Source organism: Chelonia mydas, chromosome 23, assembly GCF_015237465.2.
Source record: "Chelonia mydas isolate rCheMyd1 chromosome 23, rCheMyd1.pri.v2, whole genome shotgun sequence".
Taxonomy (NCBI): domain Eukaryota; kingdom Metazoa; phylum Chordata; order Testudines; family Cheloniidae; genus Chelonia; species Chelonia mydas.
Window position 1 is genome coordinate 8,297,765 of NC_051263.2, and position 9,515 is coordinate 8,307,279.

Consider the following 9,515-nt stretch of genomic DNA (forward strand, 5'->3'; position numbering starts at 1 on the left):
AGGCCCTGTTTCCAGGCCCCACCACAAGGGGCAGGGGGGCGTGTGGCCAGAGCGCACTGCACTGTGGCTATTCCCTGCCCCCCAGGGCACACAGGGGCGGATCGGGGGCATGGCTGGGGCACACTGCGCTGTGGCTATTCCCTGGCCCCAGGGCCCATGGGGGGCGGATCGGGGGCATGGCTGGGGCACACTGCGCTGTGGCTATTCCCTGTCCCCCAGGGCCCACGGGGGGCGGATCGTGGGCGTGGCCGGGGCACACTGCGCTGTGGCTATTCCCTGTCCCCCAGGGCCCACGGGGGGCGGATCGGGGGCGTGGCCGGGGCACACTGCGCTGTGTCTATCCCCTGCCCCCCAGGGCACACAGGGGCGGATCGGGGGCATGGCTGGGGCACACTGCGCTGTGGCTATTCCCTGCCCCCAGGGCCCATGGGGGGCGGATCGGGGGCATGGCTGGGGCACACTGCGCTGTGGCTATTCCCTTTCCCCCAGGGCCCACGGGGGGAGGATCGGGGGCGTGGCCGGGGCGCACTGCGCTGTGGCTATTCCCTTTCCCCCAGGGCCCACGGGGGGCGGATCGGGGGCGTGGCCGGGGCGCACTGCGCTGTGTCTATCCCCTGCCCCCCAGGGCCCACGGGGGGCGGATCGGGGGCGTGGCCGGGGCGCACTGCGCTGTGGCTATTCCCTGCCCAGGGGGGCCTGCGGGGTGCAGAAGGCAGCGCCACCCTGGGGCTGCTCTAACTTACAGCAGCTCCTGGCAGACCCCAGATCACCACGGGGAGTGCAAAGGGGGACGTCGCTGGGGTCAGGCCCGGCGCCGGGGAAGGGGACCCCGCTCCCCTCTGCCGTGGGGGGGCCGCCCCGCCCAAGATGGCCCCGGGAGGGGGTGGAGCCCGGTGCATTGTGGGCCCCGCCCATAGCAGCGGCAGGTGAGCGATGAGCCGCGGCAGGGCAGCGGCTCCGGGCGCGGCGCAGGCGGCGGGTGCTCCGGCCCGGCTGGCAGGTGGGTCCCGGCGGGGCTGGGGGCTCGGCGGCGCTGGGCTCCAGGGACGCGCCCGCCGAGGCGGGGCGCGGCAGGGGCCGCTCCGGGAACCGGCCGCGCAGGTCGGAGCTCCCGCGGCGGCCCGAGCGCAGGACGGGGCTGGAGCCGGGTGTGCGCCACGCGTGTCCGTGCTTACAGCGGGCAGCCGTGCGGGGCGGGCACGCAGCCAGCGTGTGCGTGTGCACGGGCCGCGTGTGCACCCTGGGTGTGTGCGTGTGCACGGGCCGCGTGTGCACCGTGTGCGTGTGCACGGGCCGCGTGTGCACCCTGGGTGTGCACCGTGTGCACGGGCCGCGTGTGCGTGTTGTATTTCCATACAGCGGTGCACGCCACACGGCGGGGTGGCGCCGTGCCTGCCGCCTTGGCACTCAGCTGTGCAGGGGGTGCCCCGTGCGGGGGGGGTGACACGGGCAGGTGCCGGCTGTGGCTGGGCAGGCGTGTGCCGCGCGTGTGCGCTGTGGCTGGAGTGCGGGGGGCGCCTCGTGCCCGTGCCCGGGCGGGGTGTGCTGCTCACGCGTGTGCCCTGCCCGTGCCCGCCGTGCCGCAGGCCGGGCCGGGCGGTGCAGGCGCCCTCGCTCCGCGTCAGGCCGGTGGGACTGGTTCTTGGGGCGGGGAGGAACGCGGCACCCAACGGGCACCCCTCCCGCCCCCAGCTGCCAGCGAGCTGGGGCCCTTTCGCAGCTCTGGGCCCCGCCCTGCTTGGGCGGGCCCCGAGTCACCCCAAGCCTTTGGGCATCGGGGGCGGCGAGTCGTGGTCCCCGTGGGCACAAGCCGGGGCTGAGAGTCAGGAATGTGTCTGCAGCTTGGACTCCTCCCATATGCTCCCCTGTCTGGCCTTCCATGCTGCCCCCGGTGCCACTGTGTCAGCCCCCCGCCCCCCCCCCCCGTGTCGCCTCCCTGGAGACGTGGGTCACCCTGGAGGTGCCTGTCCCTCCGAACCCCCCCGCCCGCCCCAGGTCCCACGCTTGGAAGGACGAGGGCTCACTGCCTGTCCTGGCCATGGACACCCCGCTTTGGGCAGGTCATCCGTCCGGCAGGGCTGCCGGCTCCAGGGCTGAGGGGCTCAGGAGCGCCTTGGCCAGGGGCGGAGGATGCCAGCGCTCAGGGCGCCCTCTCCCTGCAGGCTCAGCTGCGCCATGTCCCTGATGGTGGCGGTCGGCGAGGGCCAGCCGGGGAGGATGACGGCAGATGACATCATCGCTGGCACGCGGCAGGTGGTGAAGGGGCTGGAGGCGCTGCGGAGCGAAAACAGGGGCATCTCGCAGCAGCTGCAGGAGGCCCTGATCCAGGGCCATGGGCAGGAGGAGCCCCCGGGCAGCCGGGCCCTGCAGCTCCTGGAGGAGAAGTACGACCTCGTCCGCAAGTCCCTGGAGGGGATTGAGCTGGGGCTTGGCGAGGCAAAGGTACCGGCTGTGCTGGGCCAGTGCCCCTGTGCGGCAGAGGGGCTGCGAACAAGGGAAGGGCATCTGGCAACAGGAGCACTGGCTGTGGGGGGAGCTCTCAGCTACTCCAGGCCCGGCCTCTCCCAGCAGAGGGTGCTGTGAGGGTGGAGCAGAGCGGTGGCTGTATGGGGAGCTCCCAGCTATCCCAGTCCCGGCTTCTCCCAGTAGGGGGCGCTGTGGGGGGGGGGAGTGGTGGCTGTGGGGAACTCCTGGCTATCCCAGTCCCGGCTTCTCCTAGTAGGGGGCGCTGTGGAGAGCGGGGTAGAGGCGCTGGCTATGGGGGGAGCTCCCAGCCATCCCATTCTCTCCCAGCCGCGGGCGCTCTGGGCTGTGGGGCAGGAGGTGGGCTGTGGGGAGCTCCCGGCCATCCCACCCTCTCCTGGGGGGTGGCCAGCGTGGCAGGCAGGGGGGTTTCCCTGCTGAGCCGTGCCCTGCCCTGCCCTGGCCAGATGATGATCGCGCTGTCGTCCCACATCGGGGCGCTGGAGGCCGAGAAGCAGAAGCTGCGGGCGCAGGTGAAGAGGCTCTGCCAGGAGAACCTGTGGCTGCGGGAGGAGCTGGCGGGGACCCAACTGCGGCTGCAGCAGAGCGAGGAGATGGTGGCGCAGCTGGAGGAGGAGAAGAAACATCTGGAGTTCATGAACCAGCTGAAGCAGTATGACACCAAGGAAGAGCAGGTGCAGCCTGGACCCCCTGGTTGTGGGGCAGAGGGGAGGGAGAGGAGCAGGTGGGGCCCGGACCCCCCTAGCTGGTGGGGGGAGAATGGAGAGGAGCAGGTGGGGCCCGGACCCCCCTGGTTGGCAAGGGGGAGGGGAGGGAGAGGAGCAGGTGGGGCCCGGACCCCCTCCCCGGCTGCACAGGCCCGGCTCCCCTCCTCAGCCTCCACTTCGCTGGCTGAAGCCTCGGGCAGGGAGGAGTCTGGGGTGGGGGGTGATCAGGGGATGCGGTGGGGGAGCCCAGGTGCTGGGCTGTGGGGTGGGAATGCTTGGCCCCAGCTGCCTTCCCCCTGTACCCTCAGCTGGAAAAGGACAAGGCCCGTCCGCGGAAGGATAGCCTGGCCTCCCTGTTTGCCAGCGACGAGGATGAGCAGCGACAGGGTACGTGCCAGGGGGCTCCTGCCTGGGGAGCGGGCTGTGGGCTGTAGGTTCGGGGCTGGCTCGCTGCCCCTCAGCTCTCTGAGTGCACCCCAGGCTCCCTGCTGTCCGCCCAGGCCCTGAGCCAGTGGGTCCAACGGGCTCAGCCCCTCGGTTCTGCCATGGAAGGCGGGGGGGGAAAGGCAGCGACCCGGCCGCCTGCCCCAGCAGCAAGATTTAATGGTAACTGCGGGAACAAAGCACCGAGAGAAGGTTTGAACCTGCCTGCCCTGCGCTGCCTCTCTGCCCACCCGCCTGTGCTCCCGCCCTGCCTGTCCTCCTGCCCCACACTGCCCACCTGTCTGCCCACCCGCCTGTGCTCCCGCCCCACCTGTCCTCCTGCCCCGCACTGCCCACCTGTCTGCCCACCCTCCTGTGCTCCCGCCCCACTTGTCCTGCTGCCCTGCGCTGCCTCTCTGCCCACCCTCCTGTGCACCCGCCCTGCCCCTCATCCTGCCCTGCCCACCTGTCTGCCCACTCTCCTTTGCACCCACCCCGCCTGTCCTCCCGCCTGGTGCTGCCTGCCTGTCTGACCACCCTCCTGTGCATCCACCCCGCCTATCCTCCTGCCCCACATTGCCCACTTGCTTAGCCTAGCCACCTACCTGTCTGCCCTACCTGTCCTGCTGCCCACCTGCCTGGCCTAGCCATGCACCTGCCCGCCCTCCTGTGCACCCGCTCTGCCTGTCCTGCCCCGTTCTGCCTGTCTGCCCGCCCTCCTGTGCACCCGCCCCCGCCCACCCTGCACTCCTGTCCTCCTGCCCCACCTTGCCCGGCCTCCTGTGTGCCCTGCTGCCCCATCCTAACCTGGGCAGGCCCAGCTTCTCTACACACCCGACGGGCGCCTGGACCAGCAGCCCCGGAGAGTCCCCTCTACCCAACCATTCCCTCCAGGCCATCCCCAGCCGCCCACCGGCTCTTAGCAGCCCCCTACGGTTTGCAGTGGGGTGACTCCTCTCAGGCCACCTTCCGGCTGGTTTTCTTACAGCCCCGCCCCCCGCACCTGAGCCAGCCCATCTGTGGGGTGATGCCCTGCAGCTGTCCCTGCTGCCCATCACAGAGCAGCCCCACATCTGCCTCAAACCCTGGGGGCTCCCTGCCAGCCAGACCCCTGGGCAGGGGCGGAAGGGCTCCTCTGCATGTTCCCCATGACGCCCCTCGCCTGCCCACACCCCTAGAGACAGCTGCCTCCTGGCACCAAGGGGGTTAACATTTTTACTGCCACCCCCCAATGGGCTTTTACAGAGCCCCTGCCCCCGGAGCCCAGCCCAGCCTGCGACTGGAGCATCCACCCGGCTCCAGTTGCTGAGTCCAGGACCCTGGGGCAGTGAGCCAGGCATGAGAGGCGGGCCAGTGTCGGGGTGGGGTAGGTGAAGGGGACCTGTGGGTGAGAGGGTGGTGGAGGGAGAAAGGGGCCCCCGGGGCAAGAGGAGTGTGGGGATAGGTGTACGGGAGGGGAAGGGGACCCAGGGAGGAGACGAGGATTGGGGAGGGCAGGGGAAGGGAGCCCGGGGGTGGGAGAAGTGGAGTTGGTGGTGGCAGGGGAGAAGAGGGTCGGTGGTGGGATGTAGGAAGGGAAGGGGACCCAGGTGGGAGAGGAGAGTTGGTGAGGGTGGGAGAAGTGGGGTTGGTGGGGGAGTGTAGGAGGGGAAGGGGGGTCAGGGTGGTGGGGAGAGGTGGGTGGGGTGTAGGAGGGGAAGGGGACCCAGGGAGGAGAGGTGGGTCGGTGCGGGGAAGGAGGTGGCCCGGGCGGTGAGGTTGGTCAGTGAGGGTGGGGAGAAGAGAGCCCTGGAGCGTGGAGGCCTCTGCTGACTCAGGCCCATCAGTTGGGGAGCTGGGTGAGGGTGACCCCCACAGCAGCCCCCTTCGTGGGCCAATGCCTGGTTCTTGCCTCTGCTCAGGGCCGGGCTCAGTGCCCCCGGGGCTAGGCTCATTGCAGAGCTGAGAGGATGGAGTCAGGATGGGGGGGCACCCTGGTGAGGGGGGTGAGGGTCTTCGCCCAGGTCCCCCCAGCTGCGCTAGGCCCCGGGGGTGGCCCCCGCAGGGCATAGCGCTGGCCCTGGGTCAGCCCTGGCGGGTCGTCCCTGAACTGGGCGGCCGGGCCCGGGGGCTTGCGGGCGCCACCCGTCACTGGGGCTCTCTGCAGGGAGGCAGCCGACCAGCACGGCCATGGAAGTGGCACAGCAGGGCGGCTACGAGATCCCGGCCCGCCTGCGAACGCTGCACAATCTGGTGATCCAGTACGCCTCGCAGGGGCGCTACGAGGTGGCCGTGCCGCTCTGCAAGCAGGCGCTGGAGGACCTGGAGAAGAGCTCTGGGCACGGCCACCCTGACGTGGCCACCATGCTCAACATCCTGGCGCTGGTGTACAGGTGAGGGCTGCGGCCGGCGGGGCGGCGCCTGTCCGTGGGTCTCCTCCCCCACGGGCTCCTGGCTGGTGCATGGTGTAGCCCCCTGGGGCTCCGAGACCCCCAGCCAGGCATGTGGCAGAGCTGCCTCCAGCCCTGACGGACGCTGGCAGCGCCAGGTGCAGAGAGAGGCTGGCCGAGGCCTGGGGCTTTGCCCCGCGTGGCTAGCGGCGTGTGGCCCGGGCTGGGAGGGGTTCCAGGCTCCCTGCCCTGGGCCTGGCGGGTCTCTGGGCAGGGGCTGAGGGTCCAGGTGAGGTGAGGGTGGGCCAAGCTCCCGGGTGACACCGCTGCTGTCTGCCCTGCTGCAGGGACCAGAACAAGTACAAGGAGGCCACGGACCTGCTGAATGATGCGCTGGACATCCGGGAGCAGGCCCTGGGTGTGGAGCACCCGGCGGTGAGTGCCAGAGGGGTGGGGTGGGGGGGCTCCCTGGCTCAGATATCCTTGGACAGTGGGTCCCCCAAAGGCTGTTTGAAAGGGGGAGGGGCCTCTCCCATCCCAGTGGGTCCCATCCCTCTTGGTCCCTTGGGTCCAGCAGGGTTTCCAGGCACAGGCCTGAATCCTTCTCTGGAGACGGGTCCATCACCAGCCACTGCCCATAGCGTGCAGCGGGAGAGCCCCCCATCAGCCTGCCCCATTCCCCACTGCGCGGGGGGGGGGGGGGGGGGCTAGAATAACCAGGAGCGCCCCCCCCCACACCCAGTGTCTGCCCCATCCCCACAGTGCCCCCTGCTGGGAGAGGCCAGGCTGGAGGAGCTGGGAGCTCCCCACATGGCGCCCCCTGCTGGGAGTGGGGGGGTGGAGCGTCTGTGGGGGGATGCTCCCTGTGGGAAGGAGACGCGTGTCCTTGCCAGTGCACCTGCGCCCTAATGCTGCCCCCTCCCCCCCAGGTGGCCGCCACCCTGAACAATCTGGCCGTGCTGTACGGCAAGCGGGGCAAGTACAAGGAAGCGGAGCCGCTGTGCAAGCGGGCGCTGGAGATCCGCGAGAAGGTAAGGCCGCGCCGGCGGGCGCTGCCACACACAGCCCCTTGGCCTGGCCCCGTCCCTGACACTCTCCCTCCCGTCCCGGGCAGGTCCTGGGCACCACGCACCCCGACGTGGCCAAGCAGCTCAACAATCTGGCCCTGCTGTGCCAGAACCAGGGCAAGTTCGAGGAGGTGGAGCGCTACTACGAGCGGGCGCTGCGCATCTATCAGAGCCAGCTGGGGCCCCACGACCCCAACGTGGCCAAGACCAAGAACAACCTGGTGAGCGGGGAGGGGCCCATGACTGCCCCTGGGGGAGGGTTGCTAGGTGTGGGGGCAGGGCCCACGATTGCTCCTGGGGGAGGGTCTGGGGTGCAGCTCTGGGGGGCTCCCTGGTGGCTGGCTGCAGGGCTGGGGGATTTGACTCTCTGCAATTGCAGCATGTGTGGGTGGCACTACACAGGAAAGGCTAAACTCCCCCTGGTCCCTGGCCTGGCCTTTGGGGGGGGACAGGAATCCGGCCCAGGAACCAGGGGCCGCTGGCAGCAGCGCTGGGTGAATGAGGGCTGCCCCTGGTAACACTCCCCTTCCCACCAGGCCTCCTCCTACCTGAAGCAGGGCAAGTACCAGCAGGCCGAGGAGCTGTACAAGGAGATCCTCACCTCACATGACAAGGAGCTGGCAGCTGCCCGCCATGGTAAGGCCGCTTGGCTCCTCTGTGGGGGGGAGGCTGCCCAGCGACAGGGCTGAGCTGTGTGTGGGCAGGAGGGGTCGGGGGGGCTCTTTCTCTGGGGCTGGTTTATTGCCAGGGGAGGGGGGCTTTGGGGGCAGGGTCTCAGTGCCGTTTCTCTTCATCACCTCTCTCGTCCAGGTGACCCCGCAGCAGGCCAGAGCAGTGCAGACCCCCTGAGCCAGGTAAGCACCAGGATCTGTGCAGGGTGGGGAGGGAGAGATCAGAGAGGGCTGCAGTGGGAGAGCCGAGCGTGCAGAGGCCAGGCCTAGGGAGTCACCACAGCGGGGCTTGCATGGGGATGAGCTGGCCTGGGTTCCAGGGGGGCTGCAGCCCCTCCCTGCTGGGAGCTCTGCACACCCCAGCACCACTGTCTCCCCCAGGATGCCATGGGCCATGTGCGCCGGAGCAGCTCCTTCTCCAAGCTGCGGGAGTCCATCCGGCGTGGCAGCGAGAAGCTTGTCTCCCGGCTGAAAGGCGAGAGCGTCCAGCCCATCGACCCCAACCCTGGGTAAGGGGCTCCTCCCTCCAGCCACAGCCCCCCAGCTCCAGCGAGGGGCCCAGCGCTCTTCCACCAGGCCCCCACGTCCTTGCCGGAGTCGCTGGTTCCCAGGGACAGTATTCCTGGTTCCCAGGGGCACAGCTGCACCTGGCAGCTGAAGTGCTCCTTGGCCCAAGGCAGCTGCCCCTGCTAGCCCACTGCTCTGTAGGGCTGCCCTGGCCCATCACTAGTTACTGCACTCGTTTGTGCTACCTGGGGGGGGGCTAGGAGCAGAGCTCCCCCCCCCTCCCCCAGCTATGTCTAATCCATTCCAGCGGGTGACCCTGGCTTGGCAGAGTGCAAATGCTTTCCTGGGAGCGTGGGGGTGACCTGTCCAACCCTGGGTCTGTTCTGCCTGGGCTCACCCTCAGCAGCCAGGGCTCATTTCCCAGCAGCTTGCTTGGCTGTTTTGCTGGCACCTTGTTGCCAGGTGTTAATTCTGTGCCCCGCTGCGAAGGCTCTAGCCCTTGCGCTGTGTTGACCAGCCTCTGGGCAAGAGCCGTGGCACTGAGGGTGTGATACCTGCATGCAGCAACTCTGGGTGTTCACCTCACGCTCTCTCCTGCAGGATGAAACGCGCCAGCTCCCTGAATGTCCTGCATGTGGGCGAGAGGCCACAGGTGCCAGCGGCTTCCCCAGCGGTGAGAACTAGTCCCAGGGCCCCAGCAGCTGCCAACCCAGGTGCAGCTGGGACCCCGGCAGCAGGGTTCCTGGCCCAGGACCCCTTAACTCTGATCCCATTTATTCCTTCTCCGCAGGTGCCCAGCAGGAACCTGAGCGCCAGCAGCCAGAACCTCTCCCCCAGCAGCTCTCTCTCCAGTGCGGGCTGAGGTACTGGCATGACCAGGCCAGCTGGAGTCTCAGCTCTGCTTGCTCCTGGCCCCCCCGCAGCCTGCCCGTTAACCCTCCAGGGAGCAGTGTGCACAGAGCAAGGGGCACTGCTGGCTGCAGCCCAGCCAGCCCCTGCGTTGGACCTCACTGGATACAGTGAATGTGCCCCCCTCAACTAGGAGCCACCAAGCCAAAGCCTGCCCCCTGCTGGGCCGCTCTTTCTCAGGAAGCCACTGGGCTCGGCCTGGCCCTGCTCCAGCTGCCTTAACTGCCCCCAGATTGCAGGGGCCAGGGCTTGCTATTTATTCTATTTATAGGACATGGTAGGTGAGAGCAGAACAAGCACAACCTGAATAAAGGTGTTTGCTGACTGCTGGCTCTGGGTCTGTGTCAGGGCTCAACCCTGGGAGGAGGAAAAGCTCCC

General features: G+C 69.1%; 1 protein-coding gene across 2 annotated transcripts; it reads left to right on the top strand.

Moving 5' to 3' along the window:
* Positions 1-500: 500 nt before the first annotated feature.
* Positions 501-9,467, top strand: KLC3 (kinesin light chain 3). 2 transcript variants are annotated; one of them, XM_037884442.2, is made up of 13 exons: positions 501-926; positions 2,163-2,442; positions 2,931-3,158; positions 3,500-3,578; positions 5,761-5,986; positions 6,331-6,418; positions 6,913-7,014; positions 7,098-7,271; positions 7,587-7,686; positions 7,861-7,904; positions 8,103-8,230; positions 8,829-8,901; positions 9,019-9,467. In XM_037884442.2, the coding sequence occupies exons 1-13, from the start codon at positions 868-870 to the stop codon at positions 9,088-9,090; spliced, it is 1,653 nt and encodes a 550-aa protein (XP_037740370.1). In that variant the 5' UTR covers positions 501-867; the 3' UTR covers positions 9,091-9,467. The 2 variants fall into 2 exon arrangements, with proteins under 2 accessions (XP_037740370.1, XP_037740371.1); XM_037884443.2 differs by having other exon boundaries at positions 869-1,000.
* Positions 9,468-9,515: the final 48 nt, after the last annotated feature.